The sequence below is a fragment of the Oxyura jamaicensis genome, chromosome 5 (genome assembly GCF_011077185.1).
Source record: "Oxyura jamaicensis isolate SHBP4307 breed ruddy duck chromosome 5, BPBGC_Ojam_1.0, whole genome shotgun sequence".
NCBI lineage: Eukaryota > Metazoa > Chordata > Aves > Anseriformes > Anatidae > Oxyura > Oxyura jamaicensis.
This window is the reverse complement of record NC_048897.1, coordinates 58620792-58647657: the sequence shown is the minus strand read 5'-3', so window position 1 is coordinate 58647657 and position 26866 is coordinate 58620792. Positions and strand designations below refer to the sequence as shown.

The following is a 26866-nucleotide window of genomic DNA, read 5'->3' as shown; positions in this document are numbered from 1 at the left end:
GCCACCAGAACGCAAGAGAGATGGGTATTGACTTACAGAATCAAGACACGGAGTCATTAGTTTTAATGAGGGTACGCATGTTTCACAGCTTTAGCCTGCAGAAATAAAAAGACTCCTCTCAACGGGATGTTCTTCCAGACCTTTAGTTTCTCTGAGATGCCACAGCAATAGCTGCCTTTTTATTTTACTGTTTCTTATGAAAGCAGAAAAGAGTTAATTTGGAACACGTTTAAGGCAGTCGATCCACTTGAAAGATACATTACTTCCTTCTCTTTGTGAATTCTCCCAGTAATACTTTTGTACAGCAACTTTCACTATTAGAAATCCCATTGATAGAAATGAGATATTCTCAAAGACAGATACTATGAGCGGACTCTGAGTTGTATGAGATTACACAACAGGCCAGATAACAAACAGGATTATTAGTTAAGTTAGCAAAATAATTAACAACCTTAACCAAAGAACGATGCTCAATGCAAGTAAAAATCAACTATTTGTGCAGTTTTTCCTACAATCGCAGCAAAAAACTAAGAGATCACTTGCGTAAGTATTTAATTGCCTAACAATGGCATGAAGCTTGGAAGTATCCAAACCTTCTCGACCATAGTTACTTGCACGTTTTGCAAATCACAATTTAATATAAATTTGCAAACCAACTGATTCCTTACCAAATCAGAAACAAAGATGGTTGACGAAGCTCTAAGGTGTTCCAAAACCTAGCTGAACTGTACTTTATGGATTGTTAAAGATAAAACCTGGCCAGCTTTCTGATTGTCAGGATGCACTAAAATAGGTTTAAAAATTCTCTGGAAGCTCATGTGCACCAATACTAGCGAATTTTGGATAGAAAAAGTAGGAAATAAATGATCTATTAATTTGGGCTAAAAGTCAAAGACAAAACGAAACAGACTTCCCAGGATATCATTCAGTCCAAACCTCTGCAATTTACCATTGAAATCCTCAGCCAGTTCATCACTTCGGCTGGGTTCTGTCACTCTCTTCTGCCTGTGGGGAGCTCCAAAATCAAATCTTTTGTGTTTCAGCATCTAAGACAATGTAGGACTGTTACCAACCATCTGTTAAGCCCACACCACTCAGAGGTACTAATTAAATGAACTATCGTATCTTAACTTCTATCACAGTGAATTATAAATTACAGAAATATTGGTACAAAGACAAAAGAAGCCTTGTTGAGACCTGAACAAGCACTCGTGTTAAGTGAAGCAGAGCGTAGGTGCCTAACTCAGTAGGACAGTTTTACACCCACAACTCGACTGTGCCTTTCTTCCATCCTCAGTCACTTTTGCAAGTGGTGGACGCTTCAGCTCACCTGCAGCAGCACACACGTAAAGCCAAACCCAGGTCACTGCAGCACTGGGTTGTTCAGCAGTTTGATCTTCAATTGGAGTTATGAAACGGGTTTTAAACCAAGAGTCAGGGCCGGAATGAACAAGAATTGTTCTTTGTGGCCAAGAAGTCCCACCACCACCTTTTCTAGGAAAGAAAAATCCAGGAACTTGAGAACCCCCTGGAACAAGCAATGCTTGGAATAGACAGAAGAGGACACAAAGCAATCAGCTCATACTCACACGTGGTGAAAAAATAATTAGCTGCCATCTCACACTCTGTTTTGAACACCTGCACACAAAGGCTAAACCAGCAGGATACCTCCTTCTGCTATCAGTGTTTTGCCTCACGCTTGCTCACTCTCTCCCCGAGAAGCACCACTTCAGCAAAGAGACCCCTTGGAAACCCCCACATTTCCTAACACCTATAAAAACACTTGCAAAGTAGCTGCACGATATAGATGCCAAATCATCAGTTGCAAAACCATCTCATCAGCCTGTACATATTTCCTTAGTCTTCAGCAGCTGCAAAATTAAAAATAGCTGCCATAGGCAAAACGCCACTGAAAATGAGAAGGTTTGTTCACTTATTTCAAGCTGATAATAATGTCACTGTTGTCATGTTTGGGCTCTGAAAGGAACACTAATGAGGAAATGGACAAAATTATAAAGGCAGAATAAGGAACATTCTAAAATAGGAATGGGAAAATTACCCTCCTTTTAATTTTACATGGAAAATCTAACTAGCCATGACAAAATAATATGCTTACTTGGCTCTTTCAGATGAATTCCTTGTTAACTACAAGTAGAGCAATCACTTAAAGTAGCATTGTCAGCTCTTAAACATTGTTTCTCACCCTACCCAAGTGATACTATTTTATCAGGTATCAAAACTGTATGCCATCATTGCCTCCTCATCACTTCAGAAAGGCACAGTTAATATGAAACGGGACAGTATTATTGCAGATTTTTTTTCTTCTGCTTTTGGTAAAAGCCTGGCAAACCCTGACATTTACACAAGACACAGTTCACAGAAAAGGATCCTTCTTCAAGAATGAGAAGTCATGTTTTATCTGGTTTAGCAGCAGTGTTACCTATGTTCCATATCCATTTCTTCTGTTCCATGGCCTATAAAACTACCAAGCTGTAATTCTCATTTGGTGAGCCAAACACAGAGGGGCGTGCGCAAAGACTGCTGTGGAATGCACTCACTTCATTCATAAAACAGCAGTAGTTATGTAGCTAAATGCTGCAAGGCAGCTATTTGTGAAGGAGAAGGGCTGCTCTTATCAGGGGAAGCCCTGTGCATTAGTCAGGTGTTCAGATTTTCTCTATTACTAGTTAGCCATGGAGTGAAACCTTGGTTAACCCAAGGTTAACAACTGCCTCTTGGGGCTGCAAGCCAGGTTTCTTAAACCCCCGGCGTGGCAGCAGGATTGGAATTTCCAAATCACTTCTGAGCTGCAGCTTCCCACCACTGTACCAAAGGGAGCAGATACCTCTGGAAGGGCCAGGTTCGCTGAAAGGCTGCCTGACATCCAGGAGCAGGGAAACAGCCCACTTCCTATTAGCTGTATCCAAGCATGAAAGGTGTCTCTGGAGGCTTTTGGATAACCGTGCTCCTAAAACGTACAGGATTGAATGCTGCTAAGCCAGCAGAAAAGCATCAGATGTGGTTCAGGTGCACCTACATGTTAACAGGTATGCTTAACTATCTGTATGAGACGTTCTATTTTAGCAGAAGGGTTGAACAGGCATCCAGACACGGCTAAGGAGGGAGCACTGACAACGTGCCCCCTCCAGCTGGATCCCTGGCAGGGCTGCACTATCCCCCGGAGCCACATCCTCCACACAGGTGCTAACCCAGTGCAAGGTCTGTGCTCAGCCTGAGCTGAAACCATTAATATAAACCCCAAGTATGAACTCATGGTAACATAAATGCAGTTCATCACCAGGATTACCTGGGAGTACATCGCTTTTGGACGCTGCCACACCTCAGCACAATGCACGCACTGGCATTTAGACCAGAGCAGAACAGAGACCATTAACTAAAAACTCACCACTGAAGCTCATTTTCACAGGCACTTCTGAGAGGACATCCTGACCACTGTAACACATTTCACCTTTTGAGTTTCCTAACTGTAATTAAAAATTTTAAATAGCAGAAATCACTCTAGAACGGGTCTGAAATAAGCAGGATCACTCACTGAGATCCACGTGCTGTGTGCTCAGACCTGAAGGAGAATCGTCATTTAAGATGAGAAGTCCTTTAAAGTTCTAGCATTTTGGTCTAGTTTGTGTCACTTCTGTCTTAGCTTGCTTCATTTGGGTATAAATGCCACAGAAGCAAGAAGCTATACAGGGATGATTTTAAAGAGCTCTATGGAGAATAACCAAGAACTGCACACACCATTTAAGTCCTCGTGACAACATTCCTCATTCTCAGGTTTAAAATGCATGCTGGAAGCCTCACTGTATCACTCCAGTTATTTGCCTTGAACCTGGCAAAGATTAATAAAGTATCTGCTTTGCAGAAATGATACCTTCCACCTCTCTACCCAGAAGAAAGTTTTGTGTTTTCGACTACCACCTTCACACAAAGCTTTTAAGTATTTCGGGCACCGCATGGGTCTGTCTTTCTGATGCCTATTTCAACCTCATGCAAGACAGACAGAAGGTAGTGCAAATTTAGCAGAATAATTCTCAGAGGAGAAACGCCTTGCTAGTTTATCAGGAAAAAGAAGCACCTTTTGTGTGATTTTTATAAATCTATTTCCCCATTTTCCTTTGTTGCTGCAGTTCCAAACTAACCCACCGATGAGGACAGAGGATTGGCGCATGCTGGAAGCTGAAGCCTTTTACTTATTTACAGACCACTGCTCCTTTTGTGCAATGCAGCTTGCAGTACCCTGAAGAAACATCCACTAGTCTGAACGATTCCAGGCTCCATCCTTAGTCCGAGAGACTGCAGACTCCATCCTTTGTGTTAGGCCTGGCAGGACAGCCAGGTGTTCCAGTTTGATTACCATGGAGAACAGCAGCACCAATGCATGACAGCAAAGCTAAGACTATCCTTAAGATTACCTTGTTTTTATTAAAACAAGGTGACTAAATATTCTATGTAAAATGCTGGTCTAAGCCTGGAAGAGAAAATCACCAATGGTCCTGAGCAGCAAGCGACACTCAGGTCTGAAAAGGAATCCAGGCAATGCTGAATTTAAAACTAAAGCACAAGGGGAAAACACAAGGAAGGACACCAAGGGGAAGACAGCAAATTCACAAAGGGCAAACCAGGTTAAGTTTTAAAAGGAATGCCTCATTACTATTACCCTCTCAAAAAATATTAGAGAAATCGTTATGTATCATCCACACCAAAAGCTCAGCCATACCTTACTTCTGTTGAGCCAACGAAACGGGCCATCTTACGCCCTCCGCTCAAGGCAATCAGCTCGTACTGATGAGCAGATGAGGACCTCACAGTTTTAGCTGCCTCGGACCCATCACGAGCACCCTCAGCTGTCCAGCCTGAAGGCTCAGCATCTCTAGCAGACAAACTGCTGTTGCTTTCTGCTGCCCTTGCCCCAGAACTATTAAAAACACTGGCATTTTCACACAGGCAGATAGTGGTACGACAAGCGGAAATGGTTTTAAACTAAAGGAGAAGAGATTTAGGTTAGATGTTAAGAGCAAAACCTTCCCTCGGAGGGCAGTGAGGCATTGCAACAAGTTGCCCGGAGAAGCTGTGGAACACCTCCAGGGATGGGGCATCAAGTCCAGGCTGGATGGGGTTTGGGGCAGCCTGATGTAGAGGGTGGCATCTAGTGGGCTGGAACTAGATGGTCTTTGAGGTTTCTTTCCAACTGAAGCCATTCTATGATTCTATGAAGAACAGTCCTAAAATTGTCTAATCCTTAACACTGAGGAGATGATAGCCAGTTGCAGACATATGCTTCCCAGGGATTAGGATCAAAGTCAGCACATTCATTCCCACTCAAGACAATTGCCAGGTTTGAGCTCCAGCCCCAGACTTAAACGAATGCACAAAGTCTCTGTAACAATTACAACTTCAACATTCGTAGGCTTTAACCACTCACAGTGAATTTGCAAGTCAGCATCAGGCAGAAGAAAAACATCATTACAAATTGAAACAGTCTCCAAATTGTACTGGATCTGGCTGGGATGTTAACTTGCCCTGCAGCAGCCCACACAGTGCTGCGCTCTGCACTTGTAGCTGGAACAGCAGTGGGATCACACCAGTGTTGTGTCTGCTGCTGAGCAGTGCTGGCACAGCATCAGGACTCTCTCTGACCCTCCTAGGGGGTGGGCAAAAAGTGAGAAAGAAACATCAGCAGGGCAGCTGACCTAAACCAACCAAAGGGATATTCCATACCATATGATGTCACACTCAGCAATAAAAGGTGGAAAAAGGAAGAAGAGGGGAGGGGTGGGCTCTCGTTGTGAAAACGTCTGTCCTCCTCCTGAACACCGGCTACGTGTGTTGAGGCCCTGCTTCAAGGACGTGGTCAAGCATTGCTCATTTGTGGGAAGTAGAGAGTAATTTCTTCCCTCTGCACAGCTTTCACTTTTTTTTTTTCCCTTCCTCCCCTCTTTTCCCCTTTCCCTTTTTTCCCTTTAGTTAAATTGTTCAATTAATAATAATCTTTCCTTAACAATTATTTTTCCCTTGAATTAAATTACCCGTATCTCAAGCCGTGAGTTGTTCTTTCCTTTACTTCTTCCCCTCCTCTTCTGAGGAGGGGGAGTGAGAGAGCAGTTGTGGTGGAGTTCAGCTGCCTAGCATGGTAGAACCACCACACAAATTAAAAAGCAAAAGCTTTTCAAAGCACAAGAAAGTTCACAATACACGTAAATACAGACCCTCTGAGGCAGGGTACTTCAAAATAAGGTACATCACAGACATCAAAATAGTTACAGAGCATCCATTTCAATCGTGATACTTCAGCAGTAGATATCCTTGTTAGCTAGAGGTGAAAAGAGAGCTGTCATTTGATTTCTGGCATTTAATTTGCTTGCTGGGGAATCCCTTTGCTTAACTGGCATTTTCCTTGCAAGGAACATGCTGTCATGGAGCACCAGCCATGGCAACCAAAGGCCACTTGGCTTTGCTGAGCGATTTCACCTGTCTGCTTCCTGTCCTCTTTTTCTTCTGCCTTTTTCAAGTGCACGTCCTCCACTGGAGGGACTACATCTTATTACGTTAGCCTTAACCTTTTGCTAGGCATTGAGAGCACAGCTACAGTAAGCTGTGATTATACCAATTTGTTTTGATTTCAGTGAATGGTCTCATCCAAAACCTGCTCTTCTAAAAAGTCTTCCCTCATTTTTCGTTGGCACTTTGCTTTGACAGAACGGAGTTTCCTTTCCTTAGAGTGAGAAGGTGGCAGATGGGAGAAGGAGGAGGACCCAAGCAGACAGAGAAGTACTGCACAAGACTCACGCTGAATTTGTCAACAGAACAAGATTTCTTTACTACAGTGCTTCAAAAAAATAAATTAAGTGGCTTCTTCTTTATTCAACAAATGTACAAGGGTTATACAGCAGAATTTAGGCTTTTTCATTTTAGGGTATCCACACTTTAGCTAGGAAGAATCTTGCTTTGCAGTCAACTTGATCAACAGTGTGACAGCAAAGCATCGTACCACTCCTGCTATATAAAGGGCAGGCACCACAAGACTTGGATGTAAACAGAACAAATTTGGATTTGTGCATCCTTTTATTAGTAGGTGGTGAGATGAGTATCAGGACCAAGAAAAGCTTAGAAGTACAGTGAGTGGTCACAGAACAGCAAGGATATCAAGTGCTGGCTTCTTTAACATTTTTTTTTCCTCTTTTAGTCCTACGGAAGAGGTTTAAATGAACTTGAGATTACAGCTAGCCAGATGCACCCAAAAAACTATCATAAACTGACAACCCTGCTTCCATCTCCATTCTGGCACAGGGAGCCAGGGAGCCTTGCAGCTGCCCTCATCCTGCCTGCTGGTTTTGCAGGAGATGACGAGGAGAACCGCACTGCTACAACTAATGGAAGACTCCAGGTTAAATGAGCACATCTGAAGACTGCCTCTGCTATGAATTCTTTTGTTACTCAGCAAAGAATCCCATAACAGAGGAGACTAAAGTCATGTTCAGTGAACACATATGAGACACTGACAGGGTGTCCAACAGCTCATGGCAGGACACAGCAACTCCTGAGACTTTCTTCCCCCCCATACAGAAGTAACATAAATAGTTACTTTTCTTGCCTAAAGGAAAAATCTATTTTTAGGAAAAGGCCAGAATTACCCATGCACTGGGTCTGCATCACAGAGAAGCAGGGAGTGCTGTAAGTTTGTCATACCTGCTCAAAGTAAAGCACTTGTTAACGTGATGAATCCCAGCTGGTGAGCTAACTTACCGAGCTCTCCTTGAAGTAAAGGTCATAGATTTGATCTGTTGTATTACATCAGCAGGAAACAGTAACAAATAATGAATTACTCTTATCAAAACTAGGGAATAATTTCACAGAGGTTGCAAGTAAGCACCTCCTGAATCAATATCACACAGAAAAAATACATGTGTTGGCAAAGGTAGCAGCAACCAAGGTTCTGTTAATACAACAAACTCAGCAGGCTGCATTACAAAACAGTCCTTTCCCCTTGAGCATACATACATTTTTTACCATCAACACATCACGCAGTAAGTGTCCCATGGGTTCATTTAGAAATACAATGTGTTGGAAGGCTTTAAGAGATACACCTTTCGTCTCCTTCAATTTAAAAAAGAACACCTTGAAATGTTCAGAACTGAGAAAAACAGTACAAGAGAGAACAGGCAGGAGGAAATAGCTCAGGAAAAAAAAAAAAAAGAGAGAGAAGCTTAAGCCAAAGCAAATGTACCTTTCAAGCTAAGTGAGCTCCCTACTCAGAATTAAAATATTATATGGATTTGTGTTGCTTGTTATTGTGCCCATTCTCTGAGATGTCTCAACTCAGCAAGATAGCAGCTGGTGTCACTGAAAATCAAAGGCACAGAGAAAACAACCTCCAGTTTAATATCTTCTACACCTACAGCAAAGCATCTGCTTACTTGTTCAATCTCTTGGCAACTCAGGTTTGTCACCAAGGTCACGACAGGTTAAACATTTTACAAATTAACAGCAAAATGCTTAAAGAAGGGGAACAAGACATGATTAATGATATGTCTTAATAGAAGAATTTCCCCATGTTTTATTAAGTTAGTGTTCGGAGCATCATTCACAAGGAACAAAAAGAACAAGTTCATCAGGTTCAAAAAATGTGTGACAAATTCTTTCCCATTGAGAAAAAAAAATCTAGCCACGTATGTCCTTCACTCATCAGAAAAGCATTGTCTTGCATTACAGACCAGCTCATTGGCAGTGGTACACCGGATAGAGAACAGCCTGAATCTTTTGTACAAGGTGAATAAGAGGAGATTTGAGAACAGCTTCTGGATTTTTAAGTCCCTAGCACTGCAGGTCACGTAATATCAAAACTCTGAGGATCTGCCATATTTCGCTAAGTTCCCCAGAGGAGCCCAGGTCTGGGAAGCCCAAAGGAAGGGCCACAGAGAAAATCAGAGGTCACTCTTGCAGCTGGTGTAAGTGTTAGAAATTTCACTATGGTACATCACCATGCAAGCCAGCTGAAGATATTTAAAAAAATCCATGTACAAAAGAGCAGATAAGGTTTCTGGGTGCCCTGGGTGCAACCTTACATGCACAAAGCAGCCTGAGCAAAGAACAAACAGCAAGCATGCCACCCATCTGTAAAAGCAGGGTTGCACATCTGGTTTTGTGCCCTTTATCAGTTACTGTGACAGTTCTACCTCTTACACCCATTGCTTTAGGCTACTCTTTCCCATCATAATCACTTCATAACAATCTGGTCATTTGTTCCAATACGAGGCCACACGGTAGGGATACAGTAAGATGCTAAATCTGCACAAAGAGGAAAGAAGAGAGCGAAGGGTATTAATGTGAATTCTTGGCATCATGTGCAGGCCGTCCTAGAAAACATTTAATTTAGCAAATCAGTGCTATAATAGATATAAGCAATGTTTAAGCCAGAATCAATACATCATATATTATCTTTTCAAGTTAATTATTCCATTAGATTTGTAGAGGGGAGGAATATTTAAGCCAGAACACTTACTAGGCTAAGGAAAATGTCACTATCTGTACTGGAAATCTGTCAATGAGGACTCAACATGCTATTCTTAAAATCGCTATGGTTTGGGGATTTGGAGGTTTTTTGGTTGATTTTGTGTTTTGTTTTGGTTTTGAGAACACCGACAGGTCATCTGCTACCATCTTTGGAAAGTTTAGATCTATCACATCAAATACATACGTAACACAGACATTGTGCTCCTCAAAGACTGATGGGTGCCAAGAACTTCCGAAGTAGCAGTAGTCTCTCACTTCGCTCAGCTTCCTGCTAACTACCGTTCTGTTTGAAATTGTGCCATAAACAACACACTTGACCTGATTTCCTTTTGATTTACTTGATTAGCATGAATATATCAACCCTTCCCTCTGCTACACACGAAATGTTAAATGTGTCGTGTTAAATGTCTCTTAAAGCCCTACTCAGTACAACTTTCCATCCTTCTCACTTTCTCACTGTTCAAATAAACCCAACGATCTAAAAATAAAATACGGAGAACATATTCCTCAGAAATAATAGAAGTCCTGTTTCAGCCTCGTTGCTCCTCAGAGATTCCTCAAAAAGCGCTGGAAAAAGCGCAATAGTGAAATGAGTCTCAAAAGCATTTTTGATTTTAATTATTTGGTTACCTCCCTTCCAAAAAGGAGCATTTGAGTGAAACAAGTTCAAAAAGAAAAGTCAAGTAAAAGGTGATTTTTACAAATAGGCCAACTTTTCATCTCCACTTTGACTTCTGTCCTAATCATTTTTGAGATACTCACCTCTCTAAAGCCAATCAGTTTTAATAAAAATGCCATATTTTTACCCTGAAAGCAAATAATCATGCTTGGCAGCTAATGACTCTGGATTTTCTCCACTACAATTGCCAGTACCTTCAAGTTTAAAGTCCTAACCCCACAATTCAGGGAAAGAGAAAGGATCTACCCTTGTCGTAGAAAGCCAGAGGAGCAGTTCCCCATCTACCTTGTTTACAGGAGCTTCAAGAAATCTGCTCTCACACACCCATTTAATCCCGTGGAATTACAGCCAGCTTTGTAAACCATGTGAGGGAAATGTGTATTGTTCCAGAAGCATCCCTGTTGTATATCACCAACCTTACAGTATCTCATATGTATCCTTCCAACATCATCTCTCAGACAGACCTAGGTCACCCACATTTACTTGTGCACTGGCAGAATAAATTCTTATATATATATTCTGTAAAGGAGCTGGCCAGTGAGTACACACAAGCTCAGGATATTTGCTCCTGGACAAGCACAAACCCCACAGCACAGCGAGGACGCTCCTCACTCCACCTTTTTAAACATAACCCTTTCTCTTCTGACAACCCTTGACTTAAGGTACAAAATCCCTACTCGGTAATACACTTACAAGTTTAAGCATCGAGGTTCTTGTGTGTATAGAACCCAGAATTATCAGCACAGCATTCCTTCGCGTGGCTCAGCAGTATGGTACCAAAGCCTTCATTTGTGGCACTTTCAAGTGCCTTCAGCCACTTTGCTGGCTTTGTGCTTTTACTTCAGTGAGCATCTCTCCTACACGCTCTAGATAACTCCCTGAAGCTAGACATTTGTCCTTCCTTTTATTTCATTTCATAACTAACAAACTAAAATCTTCCTTTGGTGAGCAAGGGCGACTATTTTTGTTACTCGTTTGCATCCTTGACAATCAAGATAAATATACCTTAGATGTATTGGATATATTTTTCTTCTACTTTAAAGTAATTGCTCCACTTAAAGCCTGTGAGTAAACAAACATAATAAATTCTAATTCGCTTTCTAAATACTTAGTATCCATCCACTGAACCCTCTGACTGAGGAAGGATCGCATGCATCTGTACTGTGGCTCCTACTCTCAAGAGCCTTCTGATACTCCATCATTTTCTAAAATTTTCTCAAAGCACATGGGACAACCTTTCCTGTTCACCCATACCTGTACAAAAGATCTCCTCTCCTCTCATTCTGTTTCAGGGAAATTCTTGCCTAGCATTTTCTAGTTGTTTCCAAGCTTCTCAAGATGCTCATCTCCTCTATCTGCTACTCACATTTCCAGCTGGATGGTTTTAGCTGTCACCAGAGGTTAACATTGCATTCTTACCTCTTGCCCATCTTTTGCAGGGCCCTTGATGCAGCAGAATTATTCCTGTGGATGTGACACGGTCTCTCGCAGGAAACATAACGACAGGGCACAAGAGCTCAGCTCTTGACACACTGTGAGCTGGCACTATGTAATACGTGAATATGTGAAGTTCAATTAAAAATTTTACAACCACGGTGGGCTTTTACACATAAAAATATTAATGGCTTTTTCTTTTCTGATCTTAAGCAGGAAACCATTCTGTGAACAATATGACAAGCACTGCATTATTACCTGTTTATATGCTAAATGATATAAATTAAGATAGAGACACACACACCACGATTAATGATATTTAAGACTGCCTCTCTGAGGGAAAGGAAAGTGGCTGCAACTATTATTAGTTTCACTGCAGGATTTTAAAAAATAAATCAGGTCCCATTATGCTAGGCAGTGCTAAAATACACTAAGAGGCGGTTTTATTCCAAAGACTCCACAATGGAAATTGACAAGCCAGACAGAGAGAAGAGGAAGGTGAACAAAGCATTCTGCAGAGTCAAATTGCCCCAGATCAAGCTGCAATCCAGTGGCAAAGCCTGGAACAGAGAGCAGCTCTAAAACCTGGACTTCGGTCAGTGGAAGACGCAGCAGACAAATCTCCTCCTAAACCCTAGTGTTTCTTTCCAGAGGGTCAGGATGTACCCATTTTTATCTTAGGAATCTGATTAGCTTTTTGGAGCAAAACATCCTCCCTTGCCTAGGGTCAGCAGCTGTATCCACTGACTTTAGATAATTCAGTTGATCCAAGACTCCAAGCCCCATCAGAGGGCTTTTCCAAGTGCTCAAGTTAGTATCTTCACATTTCTCTCATCACCTATGCCCACAAACTCAGGAAATAGCTGGCAGCTTGGCTTTCCATTAACCCTTGGAAAAGATCAGACAGATCAAAGGATCAGATTTTATGAGCGTAACTTGCGGAAAGTAATGAGAAATCAGGTATTTCCAATTCATTTTCAGCTTCTACCAGAAAACAATTTGCCTGGACCATGAAATACGCTATGGAAAAGTAACACAAAGTGAGAAGACATTTGAACAGCACTGTTAGGGCTCACTCAATCTAAACATGAGAGCAAAACTGCGGTGGCAGATCAGCGACTAGGTAAGCAGAAAGCACTTGCACAGGCAGGTGCTCAGGTAAACACATCAGCAAGGCTGCTTTCTACAAGGGAAAGAAGCAAAGCAGTTTATATTTTGAAGAGCTACTTTAACAGTCAAAGCCACATTAACAGCTAAATGACATACCAAATTTGGTCTCTCTGCCAGGGAACAAATTTTGAAGGCTGACATATAACCCCCATGAAAATGACAGCAGCGATGGTTACTCAAAGTCCTGCCAGGTGCCCTTTAATAAGCAGAGAATGCGATTAGTGCTGCAATGCAAAGAGACAGCATGCTGCAACATGACTCCATGCTGCTCTGCCAGGAAACCTTCACAATAGAGACCCTGGCTGCACTGGGATTTTTCATGCATAATAAATAAAGTGATAGAGGAGCAGACTAAGGCTCCTTACTGAACACCAGTGCCCTCCACTGCATATGCCGGAGATTCCTCTGAACGCTGCGGCAATATGAAAAGCAAGAGAGAATTTATGATTTTCTCTTTATGACAGCCTGCTGAGTCCCCCTGGGACCGAATGTCAGACACATGACTACATCTGCGGCTTCAGAGGGCTGCTGTGAACATCTAAATAATACTGTCAGCATAGCAGAGAGATCTGTCCATCAGCCTGCACCATCTCCTCTCCCAATTGGTGCTCACTCTGCCATAGAAATATGCCTTTCGCAGTCTGTCACGGTACTTCCTCCACTGATGCTCTTCACAATAATTTAGTTGGAATCACGGAACTTAACTGGAAGAACATGACCTTGTTCATACAGGCACAGGGGCTCCAGCGGAAGAAGCTTTTGGCTTCCCTATCACGAAGCACGGAACCAACGTGTCCGGGATGCCATCAACACCACGACCACTTTAGGATGTGCATCACCAACTTCCCTTTGGTAGGGTTCATCATTTTGATCACATTTGTTTTCCTCCCCGTAACTGCTGCGTTATTGCAGCATAACAACAGAGGAAGCAAATTCTAACAGATGCTGCAGTAACTTTTTGTAGTGTCCCTATATAGATATTGCACACTTTATTCCAGGGAATTTGAAGCACTACCTGCCATTTCCATGGAGGTACGTTTTTTTCCTGATTTCCATGCAAAGACTGTTCTTCCATTGAATTCTGTATTTCTGTTTACTCAACAATAGCATGACTTGCAGCTTCAAAGGGACACCAAATGCCCACGTCACTGCATGTACAGCAGTGCTTGCACATGAGCTACAGATAAGACAATCTTGACACAGATCACACACATCCTCTAAAATACAGCAGTTGGTCTTGGAGACGAATCTGATCCTTCCCTGAAGGGGGCTGTTATGTAGCAGAAAGTTGAGAAGTGTTTGGAGTTCTCCAAGCAAGAACACAACATAACCCTGAGCAGAAAATTGAATTTACCATGCTGTGAAAAAGCAGGGAAAAGCCATGTGTACCATTTCAGGTGGCCACATTTCCAAACCTCACTAGACAAAGCTTACCAGAAAGGTCCGTGTTTTTTTTCTTGATTAGTTAATTCGTAGCATTGCATGAGCCACAGGCGTCATGTTAAGTCTTCTTTAAGAGAGTAATTGTTTTCTTCAATTAAAAAAAACAAAACTCATCTAAGCATAGTGGGGGGCAGGTAGGATGATAAGAGTCTTCTCCACAAAAACAATTTTTAACCACATTCATTTCAGGGTAAGAACCAAACCTCCTCACTTTTTCATTGCTGAAAACACTTCCAAACCTGAAAAAGCGTTAACTTTGTTGCTGTGATTTAGTTTCATTGAGTATTTCAGTCATTTAAAGATTGCCTTCATACCTTGAAGTTCAGTGCCACACAGTGCAGCTGTCACACTCTGGTTGAAAAGCCAGCTTTTGCTGTGCTAAGTACAAGCACAGTTTTCAGTGTCAGATGATGGTTTTCTGATGTGAGATGTTATCCAACATGAACTAAATAGCTATTCTTTTTTTTTTCTACCAAAAATAGGCTGGCTCTCATGGTGATTCATGATGATTAATCCTTGACTGAGGTGAGAAGCCTAAGATTTTGTTATATTAGGTGGGGATTTCCCCTTTCAAGTAAATAGTCACATGAAAGTGAAAAAATTGCAAAACTTACACATGTTAGAATCAGCATCACAAGACAATCCCAAACTAAAACAAAAACCTAAGTGTTTTCAGGGAAAGTTAGAAGTGAGTACATGAAACAATGTAAATGGCGTAAGTACTACTTCTAAAGCATTAAGTTTAGAAATACCGGATACATATTTGGTCAGAGACTTGGCACACTTTTTCCCTTTCTACAACATTAACCTCATGATCAAAGGAGGACTGAATTTCTTCCAGTTTACCCATGAGAAAGGATTCCGTGCCACCACAATGACAACAGCCAGATTTTGCACTTTCAGTAGAAAAAGGCAAGAAAAGAAAATCAAACAACCAAGAGGATGCAGACTATATAAAGTAACAAAAAATCAACTGCTAGCTAGTCCTACAAATCAGTTCATATCTTCAGCACGATGACTGGAACACAGCTTCAGCATTTGTGAAATGAATCGTAAACCTAGCTGCTCTGTCTTAAAAATGTTTCTATTTAAAAGCTGAGGCACAGACGTGTATATGCAACCAGAAACAGGAACTTGAATATTCTAATCTTAAAGGCTTGCTTTTCAGCTCACCTTTTACATTGAACTCAAGTTATTTTGGTCTAAGAGTCACTTAAGCATTTACCAATTAAGAAACTGATTATGTAGTTGTTCTAAATAAACGCTGCTTGAATGAGAAGTTACTGGAAAATCGTACAATCGAACAGGCATATTTACTGAAAGCTGTGTGATGTCTTTAAGGAGTACAACAGCTGAGAGCTTCGAACTAAGAGTGACAAGGAATGGAGAAATACTACCATAAACTGCTCTAAGAAGTTAACCTTTTAAGAGCACATGCAAAAATTCAATTCAGGAATAAACTGTATCGTAGTTCTTTAGTTCAAAAAATATATATATTAGTAACATCGCATCTCTGTTGTACCTAAAAATGCCTAACTTCTAGGACTACCTGTTTTCCCATTGAATTCAATGAGTGGCACACAGCTTTAACAGGCATATGATGTTCTGCCTGTGTTCTGAGTTTCTAGTTGACTCTAACTTCTAGAATTGCTCTCCCAATTTTTTTCCCAGAGATTTCTGCCCAAAAGACAGAAAGCTTTAAAGGACATTAGGAGAGAGAAGGTTGTTCATGCTCTGTGCTTGGCTTTCGTGCAGATTGGAGGAATCTGCTAGCAGTAAGCTTTTTGCTTCATCAATTCAGCAAGAAACACAATGTAATTCTTCAGATTGCTCTTCAGTTGACATTCAGAAGCACCAGCCTGACAATTAACAGATGCATGTGACACTGAACAAGTAGGGAGACAGTGAAGGAACAGTCTTTTCTTAAAGCCAATCATATGAATTAAGTTGAACTTCAATGTGTTCATTACAGGGTTTAATTGTAGAAACAATTAGCAAATGGTATACCACATATACAGAAAACCATCTCTGTGACCACTTAATGGAACTGATAAGATACCATCCTAAAATAAATATCTTAACATTAGGACATGAAATGAAATGTAAGTTGCCCACCAAACAACTGGCTTCCGCAGACCTGTCACACTGCACTCAAGAAGATCAAGAATATTCGTCATTTAACATCTCAGTGCATCAGTCACGGTAATCGCAACGTGGACAAACTGCTGGACTGAAATTGAGAGGATGCTGGTTTCACTTCCAGCTCTGAGTGGCATAGCATTCCTTTGTCTCTGCCACCCTGTTAGCTGGGATAATTATGTTGACCTTTACAAAACACCTGAAAACTCTACAGTTAAAAACTTTAACATGTAAACATAGATAATAACAATCATGTAACAAGCTGCAGTTGTCAACTCATCGCATGGAAGCAAGAACCTGATTCTTACTTCAATTCATAAACAATATTCAGTTCTTCCAGCAACATTAGCTTGCTAAAACTTCCATCAGTGTTAAGATGGCAGCGTTACACTAAGATGTACTGAAGAACCTAACTACCATTCTAAAGATTTTGCAAACTTAAGAACAATGTTGTTTTGAAGATGTTTTCACTGAAAATTTCCCTGTTAAGCATAGATGCTTTTGACCAGCTTCAAGCTCTGATGTTTTCCCAAATCTGCAGCTTGAATTGTTGCAATGGCTCTGTTCTAAAACCAGGCTGCAACACTTCGCAGATATATTTTGCTGTGATACCCACCAACCTTTCTCTCACTCTCCTTACAATGTGGCTGGTCAACAAGGGCATTATTTTCATCATCACCAGTTAGGCCACAGATTTCTCCTCATTTCTCCACACCTATACATTGCTTTCTCCCTTTCTCTGCACGATGCCCTTAATCACTTGATGTTTTGATGTGCACGTTCTTCTTTCATCTTGTGCTACTTACAAATGAAAAAAAGAGACAGGATTTGATACAAAATTAAGCTACTTACCAACTACTGCCAGATTATGCTCTGAGCCACATGCAATCTGAAAAAGAATTATGAATGAATCAGAAAAAATTTCCTTACCAGTACCAAGACGACCACAATTATGACAGCAAATTAAAAATTAACCTGAAACAAACAGCCACAGTTTGTAGGATGTAAAAATCAAGGCTGAAGTACTCTTAAAGGAAATTCTATTAAAAGGCTCCCTTAAGGGCTAAAGGGCTTCGGGACAGGGTAGTAGGTTTGCTTTGTTAATAAACAGGCATTGCACTTGCAAGACCCGGTCACCAGTGACATTTCAAACCTTGAGAGCAAAGCTGACCACAACACTGCAAAAACATCACACCCTTGACAACATCCACTGGAATCAACAAGACTATTCACAGGCACAGAGGAAACACAGATGAAGCCTTGGCAATGAGAGGCACGCAGAGACAACTGGGAATGAAAGAGGCAATGAGCATCTCCATTTCTGTCCTCTGCAACGTTTTTCCACAAGATCCCTGTAGAACTGCACAAAGTATACAGGCCCACTGACGTAAAGCTGAGGTGATCCTATCCCTACGGCCACCTGTCTGGAATGGAGAAATAGATAGAATTGAGAAATAGATAGAACTGAACTCTTCTACTAGGAGCGGGTTGTTTTAATTGGTAAATGCTGCGGAGAAAAAGAAACCAATGCGAACATGTTATCCCAATCTCATTAGTGATGGAAATCTGTTATGAATGTCTTTTCAAAGCCAACTCAGCGTTCAATGCATTTTTCTTTCTTCTTTGCAGCTGCTGTGAACGTGTCAGATGTTTAAGCTGCTTTAGCATACATCCCGCTGTATCACTCACTGAGCTTTCTCTCAAATCCATCACGAACGATGGTAACACAAACACCTAGAGCAGCCACTGCCGTGCTGCAAGGGCTTGTCTCTCCCATTGAGTTCTTTTGCAAAGCCACTACTGACATAAATGTCTGACATAATACGGACATCACCTTATACAAGGTTACTCTGCTGCACACCCTCGAGCTTAAAAAAGAAAAGGCAATCCTCTCAAAAGCCTGTATCCAGTTCATTGCCTTGCATCTGGCTGCCAATCACAAACACTACTGAGCTGGAAAAAATTAATTACCTCGTTCTCTTTCTTGAAAGTAGATTTGCAGTTTTAAAATACAAAATAGAAATATATGCCAAGTTAGGAAATACAAAATAGAAGTACTTGCCACCTAAATTGTATATGGTTTTGCACACGCATAACTGTACAGCTTTTACTGCCAAAGAACCTACTGTGATCACCTGAATGCCTGCATAACAGGAAACCAGAGGTGAACCAAACGGTCCTTGCGCTCAGCTCCTCGTGCTTGGATGTTGGCTGGAAAAGAGCGAGCCAAGACTGACACACAGACCAGCCTGAGTGACCGTGCTGCCCACAAGCACTGCGGTCACTACTACCCACTATGCACCTAAACCATAACTGGGACATGGAAACATTTGGTCAGTGCCATCTTCATATGGCAATGGCAAGGAAGATAAAGTCTCTCTTCAGGTTTGGAGGTGCTTAGCCAAGAAATCAAATGATTTGGGAAGAGGGAGCAAGAAACACAATGCTGGTCACAGCATACTTTCAGAAAACTCAAGACAAAGCAGCAAAAAAGCAATGGTTCTGCAAGAGCACTAGCAGGGCAGCATCAAGCCTTCTGTCCCACAACATTACGGGCATGAAAGCTTTAAGCCCTGGCTGTTAAAGCACATAAATCATCGCCTGCTTCCACAGCCCCACCATGCAGCAGCAGGGCTGGTTCCCAGTGCCTGGTCTCCGGCAAACGCTCCCCACCGATGCCTCTGCAGTGTGAAGGCCGATGCCATGGCAACAAGATCCACACGTGGAAATGCACGTGAGGGCTTGCCAGCAACCGGCAAGTTCTGCACCTTCGCTGAATGCTGAGAACTGGAGGTACTGAAGCTGCTGCTAATAAGGAACAGAGTTAATTCCATCCGAGATGTGAGTAACCCTACCTCGGCTACTTCCCTAGGAAATACGCTGAATGCAGGCACCGATTCAAAAGCATTGGTACAAAAGAGCTGCTCGGGCTGGTTCCAACTTACTGCCAGGATGCCCTTCAGAAATGCTGCATAAAGAAGAGCTGGTGACCCCAAGCAGCTTTGTACGATGCCACCAGGCAGGCAACTCGTGAGACTGCGTGGAGCCAGCCAAAGAGCACAGCCTGAGCCAGGACTACTGCACTGCAAACCACTGACCGCAAGTGCTGCTTGCACCCCTTTGGGCTGGGTAAGAGCCACACAAGTGGAAGTGCCAGCTTAGCCAGCTATGCTGGGAATTGTGCAGAACGGCGAACTGCTGGGGGCAGTGCCCTGGATGCAACTTCGGTGGCCCAGAGCAGGGGATGCCATAGAGACGCAGCACTGCCCTCCGGAGAAGAGCTTGCTGCCTCCACACCAGGAGTATGAGGCCCACCACCTCTGAGTGGCACCTCCTGACAGCATGGGGCAGCTTCACAGGAGCCCCCCCAAAAGACAATGCACCCCTAAAGGATGCTCTGACATGAGCTGATCCAGCCTCATCCAGCATCTACCTGCAGGATTCCTGCTGGCCTCTGACGGGACTGTATCACAGAGATGAATCAAGGTTGCTGCTGCTTATAGAGCGGTGCTGCCTCACAGATTTTCTTTTTTAAATAATAGGCTTTAAAATGTGACACCCCCTTTCCCTCCATGACCACCCACAACAGTCAGCCAAGAACACAGTTCGTTGGTACAAGCACAGACCAGCCGGAGAACAGCGTTGCCACACCGATGTTTTATGCTGGTATCGGATGTAATAAGCTCTGCAGTCAGAACAGGTCACTAGGAGAAGCCTGGTATTTACTGCAGCAACCATAATTTTCTGGCTACTTCTCTTCTGTCCCCACCCCCAGCATGCTGCAGGGAAATTAAATTCCAATAGACATCTGCGTGCTCCCAGTGGACAGATAAATACATTCAAGGATACTTACAAACACACCACAGTGCTTTCTAACTGGGCAATATTTCTGTGTTCTGTTTTAATTGAAAAAAAGAGACTGATCTTACAGCTAAATCAGAAGGACTGCTAGCAAGCAAAGCATTCCACAAGCCGAAGTAACATGACCCCCCACGCAGCAACAATTCATATTAAAATTTCTCCTCTATTTAGAGGAAAATTTGAGAACAGCCGTGTGAGGAGAGGGTGATCTCCACATAAATGATCTCAAAGCGCTTTATAAATGCCTGTGAGGCAGGCAAGGAATACTTCGGGACCATTTCACTCAGAACTCAGTTACCTCGTTATCCGTGCCCTTTCAACCATGCATAAATTGTTTGTTTCTTCCTTTAAATTGGCTGTGTTAGCAAGCTGCTTTCTGCTCAGCGATGGCTGCAGTTCAGCTCCATCCATCCACCCAGATGAACAAACGTGGTGAGGAGCAACCAAGGGCCCAGCGTTTTCGTGCTCATAGAGTCAGGCCTTAAGCCACATGGATGGCGAGCACGGACCTAGCACAGCGACCACTAACACTGGGCACGACCCCACCGTCTTTCTGCAGCCTGGAGGCACGCCAGTGACCCCTCCCTAACCAAAGTGACCTGGCAGAATGCAAAAGCAGTGGGTGCTGCACAAAGCAGACAATGTTATTGCTCTTGTAAGATCAAAAATTTTGTGTACACGGTACAAAACTTTAAAGATTCCCATACATATATATATGTATTATGTATTTACATATACATTTATATAAAACAAAATCAAACATCTGCCTTCACAAACGTATTCCTGCACATTAGGAAGAGAAGGTTATCAACTCAAGGACACGCTGCCAGGAAAGAAGGTTCAGGGGAGACGTCGGGGTAACCACAGAGCGCCTCCTTCTCATGCCCTGGACACTCATCTTGCTTCAACACAGCCATCCTGTCTCCTGTTGCTCCCTGCCAGGCCTACAAGGTAAGGAAGCGTTGTTCTCTCCTCTGGGAAGCAGCATACAGGATACAACTCATGCAGACATTTGGACATACAATCTCGCACTGATTTCAAAAGGTTATTAAGAAACAAAATACCCTTTGTTAGCCATCCCCGAGGAACTTCTGAGTACTCTAACAAAACAAGCCTGACAAAGCATATTAAATTCGCGTTTCAGGCTGGTACCTTGACCACGAGGCTATTGTGGCTGTCTTCCTGCACGCCCAGGGCTCAGACTGAGCACCTCCTGTGCAACCCCTTGGGTGTGAGCTGCAGGAGAGCCAGCCTGGAGCTGCAGCCAAGGGGAAAGAGCAAGATGGGGGCTGCAAGGACGAGGGGAGCCAGACTCCCAAGGGACACTGAAGAATGAAAATCCACAAGCACCTTAACATCAGGGCACTCGGCTAAAACCATCTCAACGCCCCTTACTTTTGGTTCACTGCCCTACCCATGCAGGTTAAGTACCTACAAGGCAATTATTTCCCAAAACATTCAAGGGCGTGAAGGCCTCCATCACTTCTCTGAGAGTCGGTTTCTAAGGCAGAACGAAGATACAATGTTTAAGGAGCCACATCCTGGCCATTCCTAACCTTTAGCTGTGCAAATGCATAGCTGTCTTGAGAGAGGGGCTGGGGAAAGAAACCATTAAAAGGGCATGCACAGAAGTACTTTTATCCAGGAGTCTATATAGGCCTTCAGCCACAGCATCCCACATCTTTCAACGAATCCCACTGTAAACCAATTGTCAGGGCCAGAAAGCAGCAAGTTTTATTCCTCCTGGGATGAGAAGTCCTAAGGGATGGGGCTGAGGTGACTGAGAGCCTGCAGCTCAGCACTTATATAACACAGAGGGATCCTTCTCTCTGGCGCTGTTCTTCCATGCCCTTGATCCATAGATTGTAACAATGATTTGTACTCTTTGACACACTGCCTGGCAACATTTGCATGCAGAATTCTACTGATGTGAAATAAAATAAAATAAAATGAGGCTAATTAGCAAAGCTGTCCTGCTCCCAATGATCCTTCACAAAGAACTCTGTGTTCCTCTTCTGGATCATTTGACTCCTGATGGATAAGAAAGCAGCTTGCTAACCTAGTCACACTCCTTGGCGAGCACAAGACCGAGTGCAGCTGGATACAGCAGGTTAGCGGCAAACCCGCACATCCTCACCTAGAGCAGCACACCGAACTTGCAGTTGGCTGTGTCAGTTGAAAATGTCTGATAGCTCAGTGGCTTACAGCTCACTAGATGTTTTTCATTTGCCATCCAGCTCATCTTCTTCTTAAGGTGAATTTTTTGTTGTGGTTGTTGGGTTTTTGTTTATATAAACCCATATAATTATATTCTATATTCTATATATAAATAATTAATAGCGTATGTTCTAAAATTCCATTACAGCAAGAAGGCTCACAACAGAATTTGAACTGAAGCCTGCATACAGAGGTCCAGAAGAGAACATTGCTGTTGCAGACACACCTGACCAACAGCCCAGAAGCAGAGCCTCTGCAAGTGTGGAGGAAATCAGGCAGCATCGAGACATTGGCAAGATGCAGTCACCTTTCCGAAGACCTTACAGCTCTTTACAGCTTCTGGAGCAATGGTCTATGCCCCCTCCCCAGCTGAAACTGAATCACTAGCCTGCCTTACTTATGCTCGAGACACAAAATGCAAAGTGCAGCATTTCTATTGCTTCTTCACCCACTGTTTTCAGAGCCCCAGCTCCATTTGTTCAATATCCTGCACCAACCACCTCACAGCCTCCAAAAAGCCAGCTGAGCAGCCCCAAGATCTTACGTTTACATCCCCCATGCAACCCTGTTTCTTAGTTTTAGGTAGGAAGCCCCACACACTACCATCATTACAGAGAGCATGTACAGAGGATGAAAATAAAAGGTGGAAAGGATAACTTTAATTGTTAAAACAACTAGCATTTCCATAGCACCTTCCCATCATGCCATCCCCCATGCATCCTCACAGAGTCTACTTGTGAGGCAAGCGTGCACATACTAACTTAAATATATATTGCTTGCATCAAGCTGAGGAGCGATGGATTGAGATGTCAAGGTCCATATTCGCTAACAAGAAAAGCTCCACCTCAGACAACACGAGGGTAATAGAAAACTTGCTACGATCTCAGTAAAAACACCCAGTGGGATTAGGTTTGAGCAGAATGACAAAAATATAGCCAAGAAAAGTGTGATAAAAACCTTAACAAGTCAACAAGGTCAGTTGGCTCTTCTCCAACACCTTTAGATTTCCTAATTAGTTCTGATATCCTTCAGGCAGTTCCCTTCCCTCCTCAGGACTCACACAGCATTAGCATCTTCCATTCCAGGAAAACCAAGCTCCTTCACCTCCCTACCTCTCAGACTCACTAAGCTTCCACAAGCCCTTCAAAGTTCTCCTTTTACTGCAATCAAGACCTGAGCCACCAACTAATTTTTGCCTATCACCCATCCTTTTTAAAATGCATCTAGTCATGGTCACTCAATCCCACTTAGTTTCCTGTGACCAGATTCCATTCAGTTCTTCATTATTTTGTGAAAATTCCAAACATTTCAGATTGATAAAGAAACTGCCAAGCACATCAGCCCGGACTGTTAATGTGTACGTATTCCCAGACCTCTGCACAACACAAACCCCCCCAAAGCCAAATTCCTCACCGACATCACAGACATCTCTATCCACGTCCAAGTAGGAACTAGGGGAACATAGTCTTCAGCGGATGCAGTCTTTCCCAAGGAAACCTCACCATTTTTTGTCAAAATGATTTCGATTTACATTGTTTCATCCACACAATTGCTTCCCAGCTCCTTATATTCTCAGTGTTCCTCTCCTAATTTAAATGAGGCACAAAGAATAATTCATAACAATCTGTTCAAAGCTTGGAGACTGCAACTAGTTTACTCCTTATTGAAGCTATATTCACCGAAGAACCAAAAGAAGCTAAGAAGGCAGAAACAAGACATTTCAGAACCACTTCATACACTGACCTGACTACACCATCAATAAACATCTTCCCACCAGATTATTCTGATGTTTTCAGGTCAAGAATTGTAGCTCGCAGGATGCCAAAACCAACTTGGCATCTGTCTTTTCCTCTGATGCTATTACATGCAAACAGCAAAAATGTTCATTCTAACATGTAAATGTCATCATTAGCTATCCAAGTGTGCTAATTTCTTGTACTGTGAACTTAATGAACAGTTCTATTAAACAATGATTGCAGGCAAACAGTGTCAAAGTACGTATCATTATCCAACTTTCTATATGCTTCAAATACAAGTCACAACAGCAAGTGTTATTTGACACCAAAACATCCAATTCTACTTCCACAAAGGACCCTGGGAGTAGCTGTTTATGTATAACTGCAGTTTGAAGTTTTCCAAAAAGGATCTCAGCTCCACATCTCACGGTCCCTCACTTGCAATGTATTTGGAATCTTTTCTGGAATATTTCCATGAAGCTGGTTAACAATCATAGAGCCATGGTTAACAATCATAGCACCTATCATAGGAGCTCCGCTCTCCCCTAAGTGCAGCATTACTGCGAGCAGTCTCACTGCCCTTCCGCACAAGAACGCAGAGACCTTGGCGCGCACAGCTTGCAAGGTTACACAATGGTGCACAGCCTTGCATTTTTGTACAACTACAAGGAAAACCAGCACTTTTTCTAAAGTTCATACCCTCAAATAACTGACTTCGGGTATTCAGAACAGGCAGACGCAGTCCCTAGAGGGTCCCCCTCGTTGGAGCCCAGTGCTGATGGTGGCTCTGGCTGGAGCCGTATGTCCTCAAGCCAGAGGCTGTCACTCGCCCAGCCCTGCAGCTCTGAGAGCAGTATCCCCACCAATGCAAGGTCTGACTTTTTCCATCACCTTCATTTTTCTAGTATGTGGCTTTCTGGAACCTCCCTACAGCATCTGCTTCTTTTATATGCTTTCCAGCTACAATATCCTCCATTTAGAATTGCATCCTCAACACCAGACAGCACTAACAAGAGCATATTATTAGCACAAAGGAACTCTACTCTCATTTTGAAGGGCAGAAGCTTTTTTGCTTCTTCCACCAATAAATCCAAGTTTATTATGGCACTGTCAACATCTTGGTTCTTCAACATCCAGCATTAGGATGTGGGAGGCCTAATTTCCAGAGAAATTGCTAAATGATCAAGGAAGCTCTCAAGCACAACCAAACTGACCTCTTGTCTCACCGCTAGTCCTGCTGACCTCAGTGAGCACTGCTGCTTGCACAAACTGCATGTGCACAATTACAGTCACTGAGAAGATTAAAAAACTACTTCACATCCAAGATATCTGATGTTCTTGGAAAGAAACGAGCAGGTTACTGGAAGTACAGAACCACCACCGTGTAAAATCATTTGAAGTGTATATCATTGGACCCCATGCTTTTGGGAAACACATTAAGATAACCATCAGCTGCTCAATGCAGATCTTTGCCTCATTCCCTGCACAATCCTCACTGCATACCACTCCCCCACATGCACATACACAACTGCAAGTGTTGCCCTCAACTTAATGTGTAGTCAAAAAAATTACTAGCACGTTAAGAACTCGTCCTTAAATATAACAAAATAAACACAGGGTAAAAAAAAAAAAAAAAAAAGTTTTTTGTATACCACCTAAACTCAACCTGGAGAGAATTTTCTTGGTTCATTTATTTTCCAGCAGAGCTACAGGCATGCAGCTTCTGTAAGGCTTAGCCTTGTGTAAACACATCAAGCCATGAATTTTGCTGACTGTCCGCTCCTTTACCTCTCCACGTAAATGGTGCTTATGCCTTTAGGGTGTCATGTAACTCATCTGCTCTCGGCTGTTGGATTCTCTGGTTTTGCAGCACATAGTAACAGTACAGCTCCCTGAAGCAAACTTACTGGAAATAAATATAAACTTGCTAAGACTGCAATTGAAAGATTAATAGAAAAGCTCTTCCAGATAAATAAGGATACTGCTTATAGTGATCTAAAGATAGGCTGGCCCTTAATGCAAGTCACAAAGGGAGAATGGGGGAAAGAAAACATGTCTGAAGTGACTCTACACAGCTGACGAAATGGCATTTTTTTTAATTAAGAAGCAGATTTATCAGTAAGCCCTCAAAGTTTCTCCTTGAACATTTTTGCTAAGACTACAGCCAGAGCATGCTCTGTCTGAAAGCCATGTGGCATGTTAGCCTGAGAAAACAGCTGTGCAAGAGTAGACAGAAGAACCTGTGTCTACAGGAAAACAAGACAACATGTTCCTACCCCAAATCTCATGTGATAACACTCTTCAATCAGTAATCCATGGCCCATGGCTGAGAATGGATATCATCCAACAGCAAACATCTGCAATTGATGCCAAAGAAGCACTAAGCCCTCACAGTCAATCTTTTGATGCCTTCACAGGCTAAATAAAGGTCTTCATTTATTGGGAGCAAATGCCTTCTTGATTAAGAAGCCACCTGATGAGATGCAACTGCAGAGCTGTAAGTATAAAGGCTTTAACCAGTTAGAGAATGAACCGACTGCGGCACTGGAAGCATAAGGAACTGAGAACGCCCTTGCTCCAGATAGCTCACTCCCACGAGTCAGGCTGCTTCCGCTACAACAGGAAGTACTGCCAGGGATAACGCCCCACAACGAGTAGT

General features: G+C 42.6%; 1 protein-coding gene across 1 annotated transcript in view; it reads right to left on the bottom strand.

Annotated features, from left to right (window-relative positions):
- Positions 1-26866, bottom strand: part of SERGEF (secretion regulating guanine nucleotide exchange factor) — a 144357-nt gene that overhangs the window by 41873 nt on the left and 75618 nt on the right. The window contains exon 10 of the mRNA XM_035328780.1: positions 17246-17282. Coding sequence (XP_035184671.1) covers positions 17246-17282 — 37 coding nt within the window. The remainder of the gene's footprint in view (positions 1-17245; positions 17283-26866) is intronic.